The 23,531-nt window shown below is 41.5% G+C and overlaps 1 protein-coding gene across 1 annotated transcript in view; it reads right to left on the bottom strand.

The window, feature by feature from the left end:
* Positions 1–1,590: 1,590 nt before the first annotated feature.
* Positions 1,591–23,531, bottom strand: part of EOGT (EGF domain specific O-linked N-acetylglucosamine transferase) — a 34,999-nt gene continuing 13,058 nt past the window's right edge. Inside the window, 9 exon segments of the mRNA XM_032649026.1 lie at positions 1,591–3,742; positions 4,330–4,432; positions 9,262–9,381; positions 11,694–11,755; positions 14,310–14,378; positions 14,895–14,981; positions 15,128–15,199; positions 15,544–15,636; positions 21,129–21,232. Coding sequence (XP_032504917.1) covers positions 3,596–3,742; positions 4,330–4,432; positions 9,262–9,381; positions 11,694–11,755; positions 14,310–14,378; positions 14,895–14,981; positions 15,128–15,199; positions 15,544–15,636; positions 21,129–21,232 — 857 coding nt within the window. The 3' untranslated portion in view covers positions 1,591–3,595.

Raw genomic sequence — 23,531 nt, 5'->3', positions numbered from 1 at the left:
GCTCCACAAAGGGAGAGGCCACAGCAGTGAGAGGCCCGCGTACCACCAAAAAAAAAAAAAAAAAAAAAAAAAATCTGAATCAAATAAAGCCTTAGAAGCCCGCTGGCAAGCAGTAGAAGGGTGAGTGGAACAAGCTGAAGGGCATCACCCTGGCCCCGTTGTGGCTGCTGCAGTGGGTCTCGGAAGTCCCCCCATCACAGTCTCCCTATTGCTGGGAATGTTGGCTACTAATGGATTAAGGCCGAACTGCCCTCAGCTGAAGAGACCTGCCCTGCCTAAGGAGCCCGCGCAGCGCCCCCACGAGGCCTCTCCTGCTACTGCATTGCAGCGCCATTCCTCCCTCCACCCAAGACTGGGCCCCTTCCTCACAGGTGTTAATCATGAGCCTCTTCCCCAATGAACCACCTGTGTATGAATCTCCATCCCAGAGTCTATTTCCCAGGGAACACGACCTAAGACATCCCTCCACAGTCTATTCCCAGCATAACAGCTAGAGTTAGCCTCTTCAAAGCCTCTTCAAAGTAGGTCGGGTCATTCCTCCTGTTTGAGATCCCTTCAATGACTCCCAACTCATAAGCATCAAAGGACAAAAGCCTTGCCATCTGCACCCCAAGCCCATTGCCTCTTTGACCTCAGCTCCTACTCCTCTGCCCCTCGATCACTCCAGCTACACTGGCTTCCTTGCTGTTCCTCAAACACACCAGGCATCCTCCTGCCTCAAGACCTTGGCACGCACCATCCGGTCTTCCTGGGATGCTCTTTGCTCTGCTGTCTACTTTCCTCCTCCTTTAGCTGCTTTAAATCCTGACTCAAAGGTGACCTCAGCGAGGATTTCCTTATCCTCTACCTAAGTGTGCCCAACTCCACCCCACCCCAGAGCGCCACATCCCTCGTCCCCGTTTTAGTTTTGTCCATACCATGTATCAACATCCAGCACACAATATATTTCCCTTATGTATGTTAATATCTGTGTCCTCCACCGGAACGCAAGGTCCATGAAGGCAAGGACTTTTTTCTGTTCTGCTCACTGCTGTATCCCCAGAACCTAGAGTAGAGATGGTACCCAGTAGTTGCTCCATCAATAGCAAATAATTGAGTGAATAAATGGAGAACTATGGACATGGAATCAGAAGACCTGTGATCTTTAGAGAAGTCCTTTAAACAGCATCTGACTCTTTTCACGTTAAACATGGGAACAATTCTGGGACTTCCCTGGTGGTCCAGTGGTTAAGACTCCACGCTCCCAATGCAGGGGGCGCAGGTTCAATCCCTGTTCAGGGAACTAGATCCAGCAATGAAGATCCCGTGTGCTGCAACTAAGACCTGGAGCAGCCAGATAACTAAATAAATAAACAAATAAATAAATAAATAGAAATGGGAACAATTCTTATGTCATTTTAAAAAGATTATGCAATAGAACATTTGTGAAAGCATCATATGATAAACTGCTAAATAATTGTAGGGTACAATTTTTCCTTAAGCTGAATTCTTCATCAGTGAGCTACTCAATTTGTATAATCTAGAGCTGCCAGATTGCCGGAAAAAAAGTAAGCTTCAGACACAGAAAACCCTGAAAATAGTCCGGTATTCAAATAAATTGTAAAACAATTTATTCCAAGGCCATACTCCACATGTACAAACAATGACATGCACCTCTTCAAAGACTTAATAAAAAGAGCAGTCTTTACATTTTACATTTTATAACAATTTGAAGACCTTCCTTTGCCCCCATCAAAAAAGTCTGATAAAACTGAGTTCCATAAAGTATCTAATGTATTTTCTTGTTTCTGTAAAACATATTGTCTCTTTAAATGTGAAATATGCAAATGTAACATTTTATTATGAAATTGTTCTCAACGTCTGAAATTCTTGATATCTACAGAATCGCATTGCCACATAGTTTTTAAAATGACATAAGAAGGTAAACTGTTGAAATGTTTTTTGAGGCCATTTTTTCAGATGTTTACACCTCTCTGACTAGAAGTGCAACGTGGTCTCGACAGCTCCTTTTATGTGAGCAACCTCAGTGGTTACTCGGCATACTGGACAAAGGACGGCCACAACACCACTCCTTTCAAAATTCATATGTTGTAAGTCTTTTAAAACAATGTTAAGATCTCAAATCAAAGCTATTGCTACAGTGATTCACTAATTTCCTGACAGATATTTTAATAAATATTCCTCAACTCTAGAAAACTGTTCATAATCCTTTAAAGCAGGAGTCAGCAAACATGTTCTGTAAAGGTCCAGATAATAAATATTTTAGATTTCTCAGGTCACTTCTCTGCTGCATATTCTTTTTTTTTTTACAACTCTAAAATATTTTTTTAAAAAATGCTTAGCTCTGCTGTACTCTGTTAATCCCCTACTTAAAAAAATAGAAGCTGCTAGTCTCTAAATTAGACTGCTCAAGTGTTAATAAAATGTAAACTTCACATTTTACAGTAAAATAAATCCATGGTTTCTGACCACTAAATTGAAAGTTCATAGACAATAGGAAATGAAGCCCATTCAAAGAGTGGGGCTGCATTTCAGATATGCTGTTTAATCAATGGCACTTTCTTATGGCTTCTTATTCATTTTGAATTGGATAATTCATGCATGTCTTTACCTTTTGTGTGTGTGTGTCTTTACTTTTTTCATAGGGGAAAAAAATCTCCTCTTGTGACTAATTTAAAGTTTGCAAAATCAAAGACTAGAATACTTCCATGCTAAAAGAGGTAGACGCATACACATAGGTATATGCACTTACAAGCACGTGTGCAGCAAAACCACTATTTGATTTATAAATGCTCTCCACGGCTAAGAAGGAACAAGTGGAAACCAGCTAGAAGGTACACAAAACAGTCCTAAAGGACGTCCTCATTTGTTTTTATCATATGTGGTTGTTACATGTGAGGAAAACATGATTTGCATATGAAATGTGAATATGAACTAATGCAACAGCATGGTTAATTCAGGTTCTTGATGAATATAACCTGGCGTTGACTAAAAAGATACGAGAATTCAGCAGGAGTTGGTTTAGACTCTGATACAGTTAAACAGATCTGTTTATAATACTGTTTAATCTATAACACGGGCCTATAGCTTGGTACTGAGAACCACAACTGTGTGTGTGTGTGTTTGCATGTTTTCCTTTCCTACTACAAACAGTGCTGTGAACAAATCATGGCAAATAAATGAGTTGTGAATTTGCTCAAATATATCATTAACAAGTTGGAAGCCTCCTGAATGACGAGCTCATGGTATTCCATAAAAACATTTACAAATTCTAAAGCTAAGAAAGTTGCAAACTTTGGTATCCCTAAGAAAAAAGCTCAATTACGGCAGTGAGCCCAGGCCCAGTTTCTGAACTATAAAAAGTAAAGTTTTCAGTGCAAAAAGAGTATCTTGATAAATAGCAACGACACAACAATCACATGAAACAGTTAAAGACTATAAAACACATAAGTAATACCCTGAAGGCATGTTTTGGTATTCAAAAAAGGTACTTTGGGGCTAGGAGAAAACAGGCTGTTTTACCTATTTAACTGTGAGGTGAGTCTGGGCGGAGGACCATTTAAACACTCCCTTTTGGCAAAAAGACTCAATACATTTATAGCTCATCATGTTTTTTCTTAAATGGCCACTTCGGGTGTTGCAATACGTGGTCTGCAGCCTGAAGGACAAGGTACATAAATTCTTCTACATCAAAAGAGTAGTTGGTAAACTTCGGATGTTCCCCCAGAGTTGGGTGGTGGCCCTGCAAAAACGAAGCAAAAGACAAATTTGTAAGGTGTTGAGGATGTGGTTTTCTGAACAAGAAGAAAGTTATTTTACTTTGGCCAAAGGAACTACTTTAGTTTATACTCTACATCAGAGGTTGGCAAATTTTTTCAGTAACAGGCCAGATAACATATATTTTCAGCTCCATGGACCACAAAGTCTCCACCACAATTATTCAGCCCTGCCAATGAAGTGCTCAAGCAGCCATAGACAGACAACACATAAACAGAGGAGCAGGACCATGTCCCGGTAAAACTTTATTTATAAAAACAACTGGAGGGCCAGATTTAGCCCACTGGTCTGTAGTTTCCTGATCCCGTCTCTAAATAATTTAATAGGTCTCTCTAGGCCCAAATTTCATGAAGTTCTCTTTTCCACATAAAGAGAGAGAGAGTAATTAATTTCTCCTTTCCCCCAATTTGCAAATATAAAGCACAACAACTCACGATTCCAGAGAAGAACCATTTTATCTTTGGATTGAAGTTCAAAGATAGTTTGTCACATTAACTAGACACTTTAAACCAATTAAAAAGAAAACAGGATGAGTTTTGTCCTGAACTTTACCTTATCTTGAGGAAAGACTTTGCTCTGCCTTCTCCAAGTGATGTAGTGGACGCCTCTCAGCCTGGCCAGGTCCAAATAACAGCGTTCATCTCCACAGTTGTATCTAAGGACACAAGGACATCCACACATGGGGCTTTTGCCTGGGATTGCTGGCCAATTTGCAATTCTCTGGGGAAAAAATTCACCTCCCAAATATGTGCTTACAAAAGGTTTTATAAACGGTAAACAAGAGTGAGAGAGATTCGTGTTCATAGCAGCAGCGTTCACAATAGCTGAAAGGCGCAAATGACCTGAATGTCTACCAACTGATGAATGGATAAATAAAATGTGGTATATCCATACAAGGAATAATTATTGACAATAAAAAGGAATGAGTACAGATCCACGCTACAACATGGATGAACCTTGAAAACATGATGCTAAGTGAAAGAAGCCAGTCAGAAAAGCCCACATATGGTATGATTCCACTTACATGAAATGTCCATAATAGACAAATCTATAGAGACAGAAAGTAGATTCGTGGTTTCCAGGGGCTAGGAGGAGGATGGAATGAGAGTAACTGCTGAAGAGTACTGAGTTTCTTTGGGGGGATAATGAAAATTTTATAAAATTATGGTGGTGGCAGCAATCAGAGAAGAAAAAGAAATAAAAGGAATCCAAATCGGAAAAGAAGAAGTAAAGCTGTCACTGTTTGCAGATGACATGATACTATACATAGAGAATCCCAAAGATGCTACCAGAAAACTACTAGAGCTAATCAATGAACTTGGTAAAGTAGCAGGATACAAAATTAATGCACAGAAATCTCTTGCATTCCTATACACTAATGATGAAAAATCTTAAAGTGAAATTAAGAAAACACTCCCATTTACCATTGCAACAAAAAGAATAAAATATCTAGGAATAAACCTACCTAAGGAGACAAAAGACCTGTATGCAGAAAATTATAAGACACTGATGAAAGAAATTAAAGGTGATACAGATAGATGGAGAGATATACCATGTTCTTGGATTGGAAGAATCAACATTGTGAAAATGACTCTACTACCCAAAGCAATCTACAGATGCAGTGCAATCCCTATCAAACTACCAATGGAATTTTTCACAGAACTGGAACAAAAAATTTCACAATTTGTATGGAAACACAAAAGACCCTGAATAGCCAAAGCAATCTTGAGAACGAAAAATGGAGCTGGAGGAATCAGGCTCCCTGACTTCAGACTATACTTCAAAGCTATGGTAATCAAGACAGTATGGTACTGGCACAAAAACAGAAATATAGATCAATGGAACAGGATAGAAAGCCCAGAGGTAAACCCATGCACATATGGTCACCTTATCTTTGATAAAGGAGGCAACAATATACAGTGGAGAAAAGACAGCCTCTTCAATAAGTGGTGCTGGGAAAACTGGACAGCTACATGTAAAATTATGAGATTAGAACACTCCCTAACACCATACACAAAAATAAGCTCAAAATGGATTAAAGACCTAAATGTAAGGCCAGAAACTATCAAACTCTTAGAGGAAAACATAGGCAGAACACTCTATGACATAAATCACAGCAACATCCTTTTTGACCCACCTCCTAGAGAAATGGAAATAAAAACAAAAATAAACACATGGGACCTAATGAAACTTCAAAGCTTTTGCACAGCAAAGGAAACCATACACAAGACCAAAAGACAACCCTCAGAATGGGAGAAAATATTTGCAAATGAAGCAACTGACAAAGGATTAATCTCCAAAATTTACAAGCAGCTCATGAAGCTCAATAACAAAAAATCAAACAACCCGATCCAAAAATGGGCAGAAAACCCTAAATAGACATTTCTCCAAAGAAGATATACAGACTGCCAACAAACACATGGAAGAATGCTCATCATTAATCATTAGAGAAATGCAAATCAAAACTACAATGAGATATCATCTCACACCAGTCAGAATGGCCATGATCAAAAAATCTAGAAACAATAAATGCTGGAGAGGCTGTGGAGAAAAGGGAACCCTCTTGCACTGTTGGTGGGAATGTAAATTGATACAGCCACTGTGGAGAACAGTATGGAGGTTCCTTAAAAAACTACAAATAGAACTGCCATACCACCCAGCAATCCCACTACTGGGCATATACCCTGAGAAAACCATAATTCAAAAAGAGTCATGTACCAAAATGTTCATTGCAGCTCTATTTACAATAGCCCGGAGATGGAAACAACCTAAGTGTCCATCATCGGATGAATGGATAAAGAAGATGTGGCACATATATACAATGGAATATTACTCAGCCATAAAAAGAAACGAAATTGAGCTATTTGTAATGAGGTGGATAGACCTAGAGTCTGTCATAGAGAGTGAAGTAAGTCAGAAAGAGCAAGATAAATACTGTATGCTAACACATATATATGGAATTTAAGAAAAAGGGAATGTCGTGAGGAGCCTGGGGGTGGGACAGGAGTGGGGACGCAGACCTACTGGGGAGTGGACTTGGGGATGTGGGGAGGGCGGAGGTGGGCTGTGGCAGGGCGAGAGAGAGGCATGGACATGTGTACACTGCCAGGTGTGGGGTGGATGGCTGGTGGGAGGCGGCTGTGTGGCGCGGGGAGATCAGCTTGGCGCTTTGTGACTGCCTGGAGGGGTGGGGTGGGGGGAGTGGGGGGGAGGGAGACGCAGGAGGGAGGAGATGTGGCATCGTGTGTGTATGTGTGGCTGATTCACTTTGTTGTAGGGTGGGGGCTGGCACACCATTGTGGGGCAATTGTACTCCAGTAAAGATGTAAAAAAAAAAAGGGAAGGAAAAAACAAAAAAAGTCTTGAAAGATGTAGTTAAACTGTAGTTCAGACAGGTCACTAGCAACCCCCCACACACCCTTCTCCATTTTAACCGTATGTGGAAGTGTCCCTTTTCTGAATCTCTAGTCAACCCTGGAAAAGAAAAAACTTCCTAATATTTGCCAGTCTGAGAAATGAAAAATAGCATCTTTTTACTATTTTGATCTGTATTCTCTTTTATCATGACTAACAGTGAATGTCTTTTCATATGTCGATTGGCAATTATTGTGCAGTGTTTGTTTAAAAAATAAATAAATAAATAAAACCATTGAATTATACGATTTAAATGAGTGAATTGTACGGTGTGTAAATTATGTCCCAATAAAACTGTTTATAGAAACACACACACACAAAAGAGTGGGAGAGATTATTTTTAAAATATTCCCATAACTAAATTATCTTAACTTTCCAAAAGCAGAATAGGATTAAAGAATGGAGGGGACCTTTATCAATAGGACTGTGAACTTGATATTAACTCCTAATACCCCCATCTTTGTACATATGAACGTGGCCTTGGGGTAGGTAACATAGCCTCCAAAGCAGAAATTGATCCCAGGTCTGTTGACCTTCAAGGCCTGAGATTTCTTAATGACATTTCTTTCCTTCCCTCCTTCCTTCCTTTCTTCCCTCCCTTCTTCTCTGGAAGAAATGAATTGAAATAGAGTCTACAATTATCTGGCTATTTCTCTAACATATATATATTTTTTAATGTTTTTCAGGGTGTTGGAAGTTCATGACAACTTTTTTCTAATTAGTCTATTTAAATGCCAAGTCAAGTCATTTTTAAAATGTGACCATAAAATCAAAATATTTAGATGCAAGGAGGGGAAATCAGGTAACAGTAATCACTATTGATATCCAGAGTGGAATTATTAAAGGAGAGAAGTCCCTGTCTCCATAACCAACCACCGAGTTAACGGAACACTCTGGGAAAATTACTTTCCCCTTGAGGCCTCAGTCTCCCTGTGTATGGAATCAGTGAGCACTAGGCAAAGTGCTGGGCTTGTGTTTTGGAGCTGTGCTCTTCACCAGGCATACAGGTACTCAAACTCTCTATCTCTCTTTTTCTTAATTGTGGTAGAAAACACATGACATAAAATTTACCATCTTAACCATTTATAAGTGTACAGTTCAGGGGTAAGTATACCTTATTGTTATGTGACCAATCTCCAGAATGCTTTCATTTTGCAAAAGTGAAACTGTCCCCATTAAACACTAAGTCCCCATTCACCTCTCCCCCCAGTTCCTGGCAACCACTCTTCTACTTTCTGTCTCTATGAATCTGACTACTCTATGTACCTCATATAAGTGAAATCATACGGTATTTGTGCTTTTGAGAGTGACGTATTTCACTTACCATAATGTCCTCAAGGTTCATCCCTGTCATATAGCATGAGATAGGATTTCTTTATTTTTTTAAGCTGAATAATATTCTATCGGATGTGTGTGTATCACATTTTGTTTATCCATTCAACAGTCAATGGACAACTGAGTTGCCTCCACCTCTTGGCTAATGGAAAAACGCGGCTATGAACATGGGTGGGCAACACACAGGTTCTTTTTTTTTTTTTTGTGGTACGCGGGCCTCTCACTGTTGTGGCCTCTCCCGTTGCGGAGCACAGGCTCCGGACGCGCAGGCCCAGCGGCCATGGCTCACGGGCCCAGCCGCTCCGCGGCATGTGGGATCTTCCCGGACCGGGGCACGAACCCGTGTCCCCTGCATCGGCAGGCGGACTCTCAACCACTGCGCCACCAGGGAAGCCCCAGGTTCTCTTTTAACACAAAAATTACACTGATTGCAGGGAGATGCTTTCAGTTTGACAGGAACACAGACATGCACTCAGAGGAAGGAAACCACAGATTCACATCTCCCGAATCCTGCTGAGATGGGGAAGGAAAGAGATATTTGCTTGCTAAGGGCAATGGCAGGCTGCAGACTTCACATTTTTAGTTTTAGGTCTTTTTTTCTTTTTACATGCCTAGATGATGTGACTTCTTTGTAATGATTAAATATGAAGCCTTTTAATGCTCTGAACAAAAGCCTCAGCTGGCAGAAAAAGCATTATCAGCTGCCTCAATGTAAAACTGTCCCCAAACACTTACAGTTCAAACACAGCAGCCCAGTCCGGAAGGAAAAGTAAATGGGTAAGACCAGCTCCATGCATTCCAATAAATATGTCCGTGTTATGCGTGATCCTTAGCTGATCTAAAAACCCAAGTTCCCTGTGAACATAAAGAACAACAAAAGAACAAAGGGGAGGAGAGGGAAAGTATTAAGTTACGTAAGTTCATGATTCATGGTAACAGCATTTATACGAGTATCTTTCCCAATTTAAAGCACGTTCTGCCATGATACTTTTTTGCCAATTTCAAATCTACTCCAGAAATTAACAACTTACTTAATAACATTTTCTCTAAGTTAAGCTCCCTTTTTTTTAAACTTACATTTCCTTATTTTAGAAGAAAACTTTTATACCTGTCTTAAATGGAAAACCAGTAACTCATGACATGAACAAAACTGTAAAAATAGATATAATGAAACTAAAAAGCATTATTCCAATCTAGGTAGATAACACTGCGAGGCAGAGCTCTGAGCCTGAGGCTTGCTCCCTCTTTATGAAAAATGAAATTAGCAAGCATTAAAGTGATGCTATGATATATTCGTACCAAACTGAAAACTATTTCCTTAAAATCATATAGGAATTTTTACAAAATAAAATAAATTCTTCCTTGTGTGATTTGAGTCATTCGATTGCCATCTGGGTACTCCTAAGACAGTCTTGGATGCCATGAGGGCATTTTCCTGTCTTTGTGGATGTATGAGGGATAAATCCACAATTTTATGCACCTTGGGACTGTAAAAGTAGTCTTTGAATTCAAGACACTAAAAGATGTGCAAACTCTGAACCGAAAGTCAGTGAGGCTGGGAAGAAATGCTGGACAGAGGCTAACACGCTGAATAAACATAATGGAATCCGATCTCCCAGCCCCACCCACTCAAAGTGAAGAAAAATAAATAGGTCCGCTGGCATCTAAGAAGGGAAAGCAAATTTCCTCTTAATCAGCTTCACCTCTTTAAAGAGCTTCCTCTCCCAGCAGAACAGAAACCTCACACTCCGCACAAGGGAAGGGAGACAAAGCCACCAAGTGTGTCTCACACGAGGTACATGTGCCTCAGTTTCCCCAGGAATGCCAACCGATACCGAGGCAAGGAGCGGCATTTGTCCGGGGGAATATATCCGTGGAGTTATTATTTCTGGAAAAGGCCCAAAGGTCAGGACTCACAAACCTCGATGCCGTTAGCTTACTACTGTGTCCCTCAGATTGGCAAGGTCTGAATTTACTGTCACTCTTCCTTCATCGGGGAAACCCCTATGTATTCTTCAAAGCCAGTCAGCGACAGAGCCTCAGAGGTGCCCCCCCCGCCCAGTTCTTTCATCCTGACCCCGGGCCCTCTTCTACCTCCACATTTTTCCTCAGGTGGCAATGAGGGGAGTCACCGTGGCGAAGTGCCACCCGTCCAATAGGAATAGCTTCGCCAACCTCACAAGACTCTCAGAAGAGGGAGATGAGACAGAGCTAGGGAAGCATAAGAGTAAGTCTCAATAAATGACAGCTGTTCTTGCAACTGCTATTTATTCAGATTCAGTGTCTGAGGTCCTCAAGACAAGAGTCATGCTTCCTCCACAACTGCATTCCTACTGCAAAGCCTGGTGACCGGCCCATGGTAGGTACCTGATAAAGATGTGTGGTATAAATGAACAAATGTATAATGAATGAGGTGCAAAACTCCCACACTTACCAACAAATTTAAACCTAGCTGTGTCGGGCACCCTATGCTGGTATATGTATCCTTTTGTTTTTACATAGAAAAAAACTGTTGGGACAACAAGACTATGATTGTGGGTGGGCCAAGGAGGGAGAGAAAAGTTTTCACTTTCTTTTGGAACTTTTCTATACTGCTTGACCTTTTCTACCAAGAACATGTATTATCTTTAGAGTATTATTGTTTTCATGTCAACACGAGTTACCTAGACAGTAAATGATAGGCAGACTCTGTCTTTCCAAGCTGTTTACTTGTATCAGAATTTTAAAAGAAATGTAATATTTGGAAAGATTTTTAGAAGCCTCATATTATTTGATGAACCTCAAATTATTCCCTTAATTATTCCCATATTGTAGGTCAGAAGTTGAAACCCAGCAGCTAGCCGGCAAGTGAAGCCTACAACATTTTTTTTAAATTCGGAATTAGTTGCCGACTTTTAGAAATTCAGAAATTTCAAATGAAAATCAGGATTCATCACTTCTCTTTAAAAAAGGGATGGTGCGGCAGCATCAGGCCCCTCACAGCTGAAGAGCTTCCGGCCCCTAAGCCCGGGGTCCTCACCTGCCCATTTCATTCACCGATGGCGTCCGCTTGTCCCTTCCAGGTCTACATGCGCCAACAACTCCCATTCGCAAAGTCCTTCCTCTCCCCCATTAACTCATCAAAGTCAAAGACGACAGTGTCTGCCCAAGAGTGGGTTATTACTTACTTATACTTATAATCGACAATCTAGACCTCAAATGTAGATACCGTTTTCAGTGCATTTACAAGCTGGGAAAATAAGAGAAACCTTTAGAATTTCTTTTCCTTCCTTCTCTTCTGTTTTACTTACCTTGGAGTCCGCAAATTTTTATTTTTCATATAAAATATTTTTAAAGTATTAAATATCCTTCAGGTCTACTGTGTTTAACCCTTAACTGAGTTCAAGTGCAGGCTCCACGCCTGCATTTTAGGGAGGATACGCTACCTCCCTAAAATTGCACTGCTCTGAGCTGCTATGAGGCTGCGGGGTGACAATTCTTAAGAGCAAAGGGCTTGACACAGAGGCACATGAAGTGTTAGCTATTGTTATTCCAATAGTTAGTCCCTCAACTTTCAACATATATTCGTTGGGTACCTACTTTGTTCCAGAATTTTCTTCCTACCCATCATCTCATTTCAGACAAACCCCTAGTGCTTTGGAACCTCATCCACCAAAAATACTAAATTCCGGGCAGAAAAACTTTCAACATCTCTACGCAGGAAAACAACTATACTTTTAGCGAAGAGAAAACAACTAAGCACGATTAATCGATCATCGAATGCATCGTCATGGTTCTCTATGTCCCTCACAATTCTAATCTTGAAGTAGGGCAGGATTGCATGAACCATCATTTAATGAGAGCATCTGGGTTTTTCTATCTATCCACGAGTCAAGGAAAAGAGAAAGGTGCTTTCTCCTCTGCCTGGGAGCTGCTTCTCCAAGAGACGCCAATCTTGGGAGAAAAGCAGCCAGTTGGGAGCTCTTTGGCTTGGTATTGGAGCTGAATTACCAAATCCCACCTTTGGGCAAGAGCATCCGGGCGATCTGCGGAGCTGGATCCGAAAACGTCGATGGCTGCAGTGTAGCACCCACTGATGCTACCCTTCCACTGGACTTCTTTCCAGCAGCTGATTGCCCCTTCCCGATGGACTGGGAGGCAAGGTGGGTCGGTCTCCTCCAAGGTCAAATTGTGTTAGGGCCGTGGAGCGCTCTGCTGAAGAAGCAGGCTCAGACCCTGACGAACCTGGCTCACCCCTCATTACTCTGCTCATTAGCTGGGTGACCTTGGGCATGTTTTTTAACCTATAAGCCTCAGTGTCCTTGCCCAGAATAGAGAATAATAATAAAATACCTGTATTTTCGGTTTGCTGGGAAAGTTGCCGTACAGGTAATGGGGAGCACATAGCAATATACTTGGTACATAATTGCAGCCAACACCCGTTACCTCTATCAATACATACTATTAATCTGCCTGCTAATGAGGCTTCTCACCTGTCTACCCCAACACTGCATTACGTGATACTTTTATTTCCAGGTGTTTAAAACACACATACGTACACTGTTCATTTCTTCCATCCACACAGCTCACAATCAATGCCTCGTTACACCATACGTTCATGTCCTCCATAATCCATATGCATCTCAAGAGATGCTAACTACATAATTTGGATTAGGCACCCAAATTAATCTGTGTGAAACATTTTCCCCATCAAAACCTGCCCCCAATTTCCCTCCCATCTCAAGTCCACTGAACTGCTTAAGCTAAAAGCCCAGGAGTTCACGCTTGATTCTCACTACCTCTCCCGGCCGTACCTGAGGCTGTAACTGTACATTCCCACACACAAGTATCATAGGCTTTATCTCCAAGATACATCCTGAAACCACTTATTTTGTCATCCCTACTGTCACCCGCTTCATCTAAACTCTTATCAGGGTAACGGCTCTTAATCAATCTCCCCACTCCTACTCTTGCAGCCAGAGTCATTTACAAATAAATAAGTCAGTTTCATCTCTCTGTGTCTTCATTTTCTATTTGCTGCTGTGACAAATTACTACAAACTTATCATCTTAAAACAACACAATTTATCCTCTTATGGTTCTGTAGGATAGAAGTCCTACACAATGAGGTAGAAACCTCACTGGGATGAAATCAAGGTGTAGGCAGAGCTGCACCCCTTCTGGAGTCTCTAGGGGAGAATCCTTGCCTTTTCCAGCTTCTAGAGGCCATCCACATTCGAGCAAACCTTACTATTGCAAGGACATCGTCCAGCCATGCTGTTGTAGGGAGGCTTCCATGGTGATCTCCTTAAGATTAAGTATAATTTATGAATTGATGTTGTTGAAATGAGTCAGGGAGGCTACGAGGTGAACAATTTCTAAGACACCCATGAAAAGGATGGAGACTTTTCCAACTTAATCTGCTGCTGGATGCCACAGTCCTGCCACAGTCCATCAGCCATCTCCCCAAAGAGACTCTCCCATTGTTTTGCTGCTAGTTTGCCCAGAGACAAAAAATTTGGCAATCCATGGCAGCAAAGGCAGGACTCAGCCAGTTTTGTCTCTGTTTCCACACTGAGGTGGTGCGATGAACGTCGACAGTGAGGCAAAGCTCATTCAGCAGTGGATGGTTTGATGACTTGCAGTAGAAATCCAATAAATAAACTGGGCACAGCCATCAGACTTTTCTAAAAGCTAATAATTTCAAATCAAAGCATTTAGTATGATGTGAAAAAAATAAAGCGCATCAGTCATAGGAAGTGAAATTCAATATGACGCTATTAAAAATGCATCCCCAAAACTAACCTCATTTTGGTTGAGGATTTTCCGGTATTCTGTGCTCCGTGCGAGAATGGTGACTCGAATTTTTCCATCCTGTGGAAAAGGCAAAATAATGCTGCGTATGCCCGGACAGATAAATGAACAGATGAACTTAAAATGTGATTTTCACCGAGAGATGAAACTCAATAAGGACACCTTTATGAAACTTTTTTTTTTTTTAGCCTGATTTCTTCACAGTTCTCTCAGGGGATAAAAATGCATCCACTTTAGCCACAGAAGGCAAAAGCCGTTCATCATATTACTTCTTTTTGGTTGGTTGGGTGGATTTGGGGGCAGAGTTTATGTGGGCTGGGTAGGGGTTTGAGGAAGGATGGAGAGATACAGGGAAAAGAAAAGGCAAAGAAAAAGAGAAAAAAACACATTCTTCCACTATCTTTAGTTTATCGAAATTTTCTCGGTTGTTGACATCTGCTTTCAAATCACTCCAGGTCAGAAAACAACCCAGAAAACACTGTCTGCTGATGATCTCCTTTTTCTGCAAAGCTGGTATTGATTTTTATTCGGGATGAAAAGTCAAGACCACCTCAGAACCCATAATGTAGTCATTACCTTGGGACCCTCTTGTGTGATGTTCAGTCTGTGTAGTACATGCTGAGAAAATGCCCGGAATAATCCGGTATTTTGACAGCCAGATATCTAAAATAAAAAAATATTTCCTATTACAATGAATAATATCTGCATTACTATTTAAGATGTTCTCAAGTTGTATGTAAGTGTTATCTTAAAATCCATGAAGAATAAATTCTCTGAATAGGAATGTTAACCACAGATGACATGCTTACCAGAGGGGTATTATAGAACAGCCCGTATCTCATCCGGGGGAGTAAGGAAAAAATAGCTTCTTTAAAACATATCTAAGGATGAAGATATTTTAAAAGGTAAGAGAACACAGTTTGCACCCTTCACACCAAAACAGCACGAATAATTACAGAAAATAATTTAATTAATCTCTGTTTTGCATCAAAATATTTTGCATAGCCAATTATTTCACTCAACTGAAATTCATATTCCTGAAAAAGCTATGAACAAAAGGTTTTAAAAGCTACGTGGTTAATAACCATGATGATTCTAGTTATTACAAATGAAACTGAGTTAGAAATCAATGGTAATAGCTCATAGAAACTCAGATTAAATATCTGATGAGTGAGTCATCTGTAATGACAGTTATTTACAGACATTTCAGTAAAGTTTCCAGTACCCTTTTGGAATCATAAGTTTTCAAATGTATAACATCATAATCAGTAAATGCTTTCCATGTATCGGAGAACAGGTCACCATATCCGTAGGAGCTCTGAAAATGGAAACAAAGTAAGTTAGGGAATTTGGCTAAACTTGGCTTTTCAAAAATGTGAGAAAATACCTGAATTAGCTTCTTAGTATTAAGAACCAGCAATCCAAAATAAGCTCATAAAACCCATAGAAAAAAAATGGATTTTCATCTTGGGCCTGAGCAAGTCCCTAATCTGATGTAGTATCATCAGAAATAATCACCACAATTATAATCTTAGCTTTCCATCCCAGCCCTTTTTATTCTCATGTCCTTAAAATTGCAGTCATTGTGGGGGGTTTTCCCCCGTGAATTTTCTATCCAAATCACAGATACACACAACACATATGTACACCACCTTTTGTACACCCTGTGATATGCTCAGGGAGCAAAACCCATCAGAGCAGACAGAATACACTTTTGGAAAGAAATCTGAGAGCAAGAAAATGCCTTGAAAGTTTTAACATTAAAAACATAATGGGGGCTTCCCTGGTGGCGCAGTGGTTGAGAATCTGCCTGCCAATGCAGGGGACATGGGCTCGAGCCCTGGTCTGGGAAGATCCCACATGCTGCGGAGCAACTAGGCCCGTGAGCCACAACTACTGAGCCTGTGCGTCTGGAGCCTGTGCTCCGCAACAAGAGACGCCACGATAAGTGAGAGGCGCGCGCACCGTGATGAAGAGTGGCCCCAGCTTGCCACAACTAGACAAAGCCCTCGCACAGAAACGAAGAGCCAACACAGCCAGAAATAAATTAATTAATTAATAGAAAAAAAACTGATTAGACCCTTTGTAAGTTTATTTTTTAAAAAAACATATATTGTAAAGCAATTATACCCCAATAAAGATGTTTAAAAAAAAAAAAAAAAAAAAAAAAAACATAATGAATGTAACTCTAGGAAATGATGTCCCTATTGATTAATGAATAACATAATTCCCCATTGACATTAACGAGTAATACTAATATACTTTTAAATTTTATTTATTTATTTATTTATTGGCTGCGTTGGGTTTTCATTGCTGCACATGGGCTTTCTCTAGTTGCAGCAAGCAGGGGCTACTCTTCGTTGCGGTGCGTGGGCTTCTCATTGTGGTGGCTTCTCTTGTTGCGGATCACGGGCTCTAGGCACGCGGGCTTCAGTAGTTGTGGCACATGGGCTCAGTAGTTGTGGCGCAGGGGCTTTGTAGTTCCACGGCATGTGGGATCTTCCCAGACCAGTGCTCGAACCCGTGTCCCCTGCATTGGCAGGCGGATTCTTAACCACTGTGCCACCAGGGAAGTCCCAATAATAATAACATTAATAGTATCCTGCATACTTCCTACATCTCAGGCACTGTTCTAAGAACTTGACATTATTAACACATTAAACCACCCCACTAACTTAATGAGCGAGGGAATACCATTATCCCCATTTTAAAGATGAGGAAACTGAGACAAAGTTTAAGTAATTTGCCTCAACTGTAGAACTGCTGCGTTTACAGGGCTGGGATTAAATCCAGTCTCTTTGGTTCCAGACTCCATGCTTGTAACCTCTACATGGCAGTTGCCTTTCGATGAGAATCAGTTTTTTCTGGCACATTTACCAAACGCATTTCATTTCTGAAAAGTAGAAATTAATTACGTGCTCCATCAGCTGAAGGAAGGAGGTCCATTTATTTCGAAATGGTAGAACTTAGATGGAAAAATTCAGCCGAAAGAAGTAAGAAATACGTATTGTAGGGTTACATTCAAGGTCTACAGTTGGTTATACATGGCATTCATTATGTTCATGTCTTTTTACCTTTACAGCATTCTTTTTTTTCAGATTTTGAAAATTTTATGTTGCACATATTAGAGTTATTTCAAAGTTATTGAGAACTGTTAGATGTGGTGATAAAAAATAAAAATTCTTTCCTTCGATGTTTCTCCAGTGCTGTTCTAATAAAGGCCCTTCTCAACACCATCAAAAATTGAATATCCCAGTTTTGGTTCAATAATAAATAAAGGACAATTAAAAGAAGTGATTCTAGACAGTTTCCTGAGAAAAAAATACTTGGGATAAAATAAGATACCTTTGAAAGGAAAATTTAATAATAAAATAAAGTAATCCTGACTGGTCCCTTTTCAGAGAAATCATGTAGTATTCAGTAATAACCACCTCTAGAAGCTTCTTCTCTAGAAGCCCCTGAAATTCAAATTATCTGCCACAGGCGAAGGACGGGTTTCCCAGTCTTACAATGAAGAATATCTGGATATTCTTAAAGATGACATAAAATTTCCTGTTGTGTACATCTCAAACTTGAACAGCCTATGACTTAGAAATGCCAGTTATAGGAATCTGCCCTGCAGAAACGCTAGGATGACTATGTAAAGACATATGTATATGAAAAGGATGTTCAGGACAGCATTTCCGTAAAGAGCAAAGAACTGGAAACAAATTAAATGTGATCAGGGTGGGGACAGAGGTAAATACACACATTAAGGCTTCCAGCAAACATCCATGACATCCAGCAAATGGAATAGCATGCAACCACTAAAGAAATGATAATCCTACATGTGCTGACTTGGAAAGACGCCCACCATATAATATTAAGTTACCAACATAAGAGAACACATTTTATTTTCTATAAGGATATAAACATATCCTTATACAAATTTCACATAGTATATATATATCCTTATATAAATCCTTACCTAAATGTTGTAAAAGGATATATTTACACTTATTAAAATAAAGTCTCCCAAGGGACTCTCACACGTTAACCGCAGTTACCTTCAAGGGAAATGGAATTGGAGAAGACAAAGGAGAATTTTTTTTTAACTTTACATACATCTGTGTTGTTTGAACTCATTATAACCTGGTCTTACTTGCATAATTAAAAATGGCAATAATAAAGCTATACTACTGTTCTTTGTGTGCAAGCCTGCTGTGCCCAGAAATGCGTCTGCAGGAGTGTCCCTCATTGCATATGGCTCGAGGGTGGAGGCCCTGCCTAATCCTGCCGAGGAAGCCACGTGCCTGAAGGGCAGCCAGACTGCTGAGCTTTCTGTGGACGAGAGGGGGAGGCCTCAGAGGCTTCCTTTTGGGACAGTTCATAAAATGTCACTAGGGTCTGACCTGCGGCCACTGCCACCTCCCTGCTCTTCCCCTGGGCGCACAGCTCGTCCGAGGCCTCCAGGACTGGTTCTGTGGCAACACCGTCCACCGTGGGGGTTTTGAAGCACCGTCAGCCTCCGGGAGGCAGGGTTGCTTCCTTCAGTGCCTCACCAGACAAAGAGAACCGGTCGGCGGCCACACAACACCTCACCACCATCCCCATCCAACCTACAGGATTCTGTGGGCCTCAGTTCTGGAACAAACTGGCCCTCGCCTGTCCTGAGACCCTGACTGAGCAACTAGCAAAGGCCTCTCTGACCAAGAAAACAGGTTTAAAATGGACGCACAGAGAGGGGCAGAGGAGGGAGGTCACACCAGGCAGGCCAACCTGCTCGGCTAAAAGCATCCTGCACGTGCAGGGCAGTCGAGGTCAGGCTGCACTAACATCACACACCCAGTAAACTGAGCAACCAGGGAGCCCTGTGGTGGCCATGCGTTCTCTTCACTCCACCCCAGCAGGCACCAAGAAGGGGGAGTTTGTAGAAGCTGGCTCGGTTTAACTCAATCCACTAGAGGAAGCCACGGAAAAGCATGCAACAAGATACAAGGAAGCTTCTGGAAAACTTTCCATCAACTTAACAAGTTCTGCAGGGAAGGACAGGGAGGCGATACAGCACTGTGGCTGCAGGGCACAGGTCTGGGGGCAGACTGCCTGGACGGGCACCCTTGTCTCAACCCCTGGCTGACTGTGTCATCCTAGAGACACGGCCTGCCACTCAGCTTCCTCATCTGTAAAACAAAGGAACAAAAACCCTCGTCCACGGAGGGTTGTGCGCATTAAATGAGAGCTGCCCATAGCTGGTAACGTGGCCTGGAAGCCACAGTCTTACGCAAAAAGAGGAAAGGAAAGGAACTCCTGATCCCTTTGCTCCCTGAAACATTGCCAAGAAATGGAACTGAGGTGGCAGCAAAACTGGAACACAAGAGGGAAACGCAAATCCGTACAAAGAAGGAGACTAAAAGGGAGCGTTAGCATGTCAGGAATATCAGAACCCATTCCCATCAATCAGACATGAAGTCAAACTACTACAGGCCTAGGGAGCCATGGTCATGAAAACCTCTCCACACAGCTCTGCTACCAGCCTCCTACCAGCAAAACGAGCATTAGCAAAATCAGTTGCCCTTCTGCACAAGAACCTGGCGTTCAGTTGATGCTCTAGCTCTGCTCTCTGGAGACAAGACAGTGCGTCTCCCCTATGCTCTAGGTAGCACTGTTTATAATTATAAAAGACCCCCGATGGGTCCACTGCATGTGGACTGGGAAAGAGTACAAGGACTCCTGTAACTGGTTGTGTCTCTCAGGATCCTGGGGGCTTGGCCAACGCAGTTGTTCCAGAAGATATTGGCCCCCATGGGATCTATACCTGCCCCAGGTGGATCCCGTCTCCTTGCATCTGAACTGTGCTATGTGGGCTGCTAGGACTCCCCGGAAGCAATGTCTGATGCTGCCCTGCCAGCAAGCCATGGTTGCCCTGCACTAGCCTTCCGAACAGACTCAGGACAAGAAGGGGGCCTATAAGCACCCTGGGTGTTGGAATGTCTGGCTGACCCTGAGGTGAGTTCTCCGTGGGTGTTCTCACTGCCCAGGTTAGGCAGCCTTTTTCGTGTACACTATACACCACGTGTTCTCCTGCCCACTGTCGCTGTCATGGTTCACACTCAGAGCCCATGTGCTGTGGACCAGGCATTGTGACTGTTCGCACACGGTGCGCTTCAGCCTCAGAACGACACTGCAGTAACCCCTGTGAGGGCACTGGGGCAGCTCCCTGGGGCTACCTGGGACGGTGGAGGGGCCAGCTCTAGGGAAAAGCAGGGGAAAGGCAGGCAAAGAGAGAGAGGAAGGAAGGAAAGACTGTGCTAAAAACAAATAAGCCCACAGCAGGTGGGATTCAACATGTGTATCTATGTGCAGATACACATGGCACAACCTGGCATAAAGCAGGAACTAACAAGGAAGCTGCAATGAAGCAAAACGGATGGTAATTACAAGAGGCCAAACTGTAAACAGAGGCAAGCTCTCCTCTCATGGGTCATGCGGGGAGTCACGGAGGTTAAGTGAATGACAGTCATTTACGCCCATCTCAGAGGAAACTTGAGCTCCGCCTGCCCAAAGGGGGAAAGAAATCTTCTACAACCTCATTCTAAAATTCCAGGAATAAAGGTATATGCATACACCTGAATCTGCCCATATATTATACCTACATGTAAATTCAGCCACACAGAGGCGTTCACACACAACTGCGCACACATGGATGTATGTCTGTACGTGAGTATATGTAAATGTGTGTGTCTTAGAAAATTCCACTACACAAGATCAGAGTCACACAGGTATTAAGCAAGGCAAAGACAGCGCTGAAGCAGGGAGCCTGTTTTTACTTACTGTGTCCCACATCACAACGTGCACATCTGTGCTGAAGGAATTATTAATGTGCTGAGTAATATAAAGATTGATGAAATCACAGAAGTGGTGATACATGTTAACACCTAGGATTGGGAAAAAGAAATCCATGTTAATTAACCCCAAAGAACAAATGAGTACACAATTTTTATTCTACCCCATCTACTTATGGTATGATAGACTTGTAGCTGGAACCGGTGGGGGGAAAATTAAGACTTTTTCCGAACCTAAAATGATCAGCACACAGGAAGTTCTCAGTTGACAGACTGACTGTGTTCAAAAATTCACTTTCAAATTGGAAATTAGGAATAAAGTTTCCCATATACGCTAAGAAACAAATGATCATTACGTTCCCAGAAAAAACAACAGAAGCCTATTTAACTCAATATGGGGTAGAACTATAGAACCGTGAAGATTAATCACTATGTTTATGATCATTTATTGTTTTTAAATCAATTGACACCTGGTCATCATGGAAGTATTGACAACGATGGCACTATTAACGTTTTGGTATTTTTCATTCCTGTCTCTTTTTCTCCTATTTAATCACTACTTATATTGCTTCTCGGGAAAACATTAACAAACTATCATTGAAAAGAGCCGAATGTCTCAGGTCCTAATTAAAAGAGCATAAACTCTGGAGTCAGAAGAACTGAGTCGAATTATGAGCAAGTACTCAGGCAAGTTTGTAAATTCCAAAGCTTGAGCTTTCCTACCAGAAATAGGAAATCAATATACTTAGGTGCCAGCTTTTAGGTAATGTACCTAAAGTACCCAGCCCAGCGCCTGGCACAAAGTGAAAACTTAGCGAAGACCAGCTGGATCCTGCTGGGTCAGAGGAAGGGAGAGGGCAGTGATGCTATTTTTAAGTTCCTAAGTCCAGCATTCATAAGAAACTGAACATTTTCTCAATCTCTCTCTCTCTCTTTCTCTCTCTCTCTCTCTCTCTCTCTCTGTCTTCCGCCCTCTCTCTCTCCCCTTTCTCTTTCCCTCTCCACTTAGGTATGGAGGACCCAGTATTCAACCTGGAAATGTACAAATCTAAATGGGATAAAATTCCAAGAACTAACATTTAAAATATGCACTTTAAAGAAGGGAAAATGTTGATTAAAAGAAAAACAGTGACTCTCAAAAGCAGAAATCATAAAATATTCTGACTTCATGCCTAGAGCGAATAATAACGTTGTGTGCCAGAAAATAAGAGTAAAAAGGACTCCATTTATGAAAGTCAGGTCATTATACTACACACCTTTAACGTATAAAGTGCTGGATGTCAATTATATCTCAACAAGGACAAGAAAAAGGAAAATAATACTCCATTCTTTGTAGACTGGTATCTTAGATGAATGTTTAGAGGGACTTTTCTCTTTCACCCAGAAAAATCTTGCCAAAGACATATTTTCAAATAAATAAGAAAAAGAAAGTTCTACGGCGACCCATCCCCTTTTCCCAGGTTAGCACACAGCACACTTTAGCTGTCTCATGAATCGTTCAGCAAGTTTATAACATTTATTGAAGGATGCTGAATGCACAAGATAGCACTTGGTAGCAGGAGGATTTATAAAAGAGGGAGAAAACACAGGCTCTGTCCTCAAGAAATGGGCCCCAAACGAGTCTTGTTCTGCGGAATACTCATTCTCTCAAGGTAAGAGTTAATATGAAAAGCAACACTGCATGACAGCATAAGGCAGAAGAAAAAGGCAGAGTTATGAATATAGGAAAGAAATGACACATGTCTACCCTGGCCTATTGTTCCCACTTTACATCCTTTATTGCATAAGTAGCTACATAAATTTAACTGTTCGCACATGTTCAACCCATTTTCAGGCAGATCAGTGTTTTCTTTGCCCCATTTTAATCTGCATATTTTAAAACTGAGTCAGGACCTTGAACACAGCAGTTTTACCTGCTCTCATTTCCAAAACCTAAACTTGTCTGATTTCTGAACCTCATACTTTGGAATATATCACTTAGGACTTCAGAAGGCAGAGCACATTAAAAATATGATCAATAAATTAGAGGAATTCTGAAATATTTGTGACAGGCGGCTCTCTGTATTTCACCTTGAGCCCAGCCTCTCATGAATTTGGATGTGGTGTGGCATAGAAACCTCCATCTCTTGTAATGAGAGAGATAACGGAGTACGATTTGTGTTGCTCCCCTCGAGGGCAATGAGTTCACAGAGCATAAGCTGCGCTTGCATGTGGAGAATGAGAAGCTATAAACTTAAGTAGGAAAATAATTTTAACTTTTTTTTTCAAGAATATATGGCAGGGCTTCCCTGGTGGCGCAGTGGTTGAGAGTCCGCCTGCTGACGCAGGGGACACGGGTTCGTGCCCTGGTCCGGGAGGATCCCACATGCCGCGGAGCGGCTGGGCCCGTGAG

This window comes from Phocoena sinus, chromosome 11 (assembly GCF_008692025.1).
Source record: "Phocoena sinus isolate mPhoSin1 chromosome 11, mPhoSin1.pri, whole genome shotgun sequence".
Classification (NCBI taxonomy): Eukaryota; Metazoa; Chordata; class Mammalia; order Artiodactyla; family Phocoenidae; genus Phocoena; species Phocoena sinus.
The sequence above is the reverse complement of the archived record's forward strand: the minus strand, read 5'-3'. Positions and strand labels throughout refer to the sequence as shown.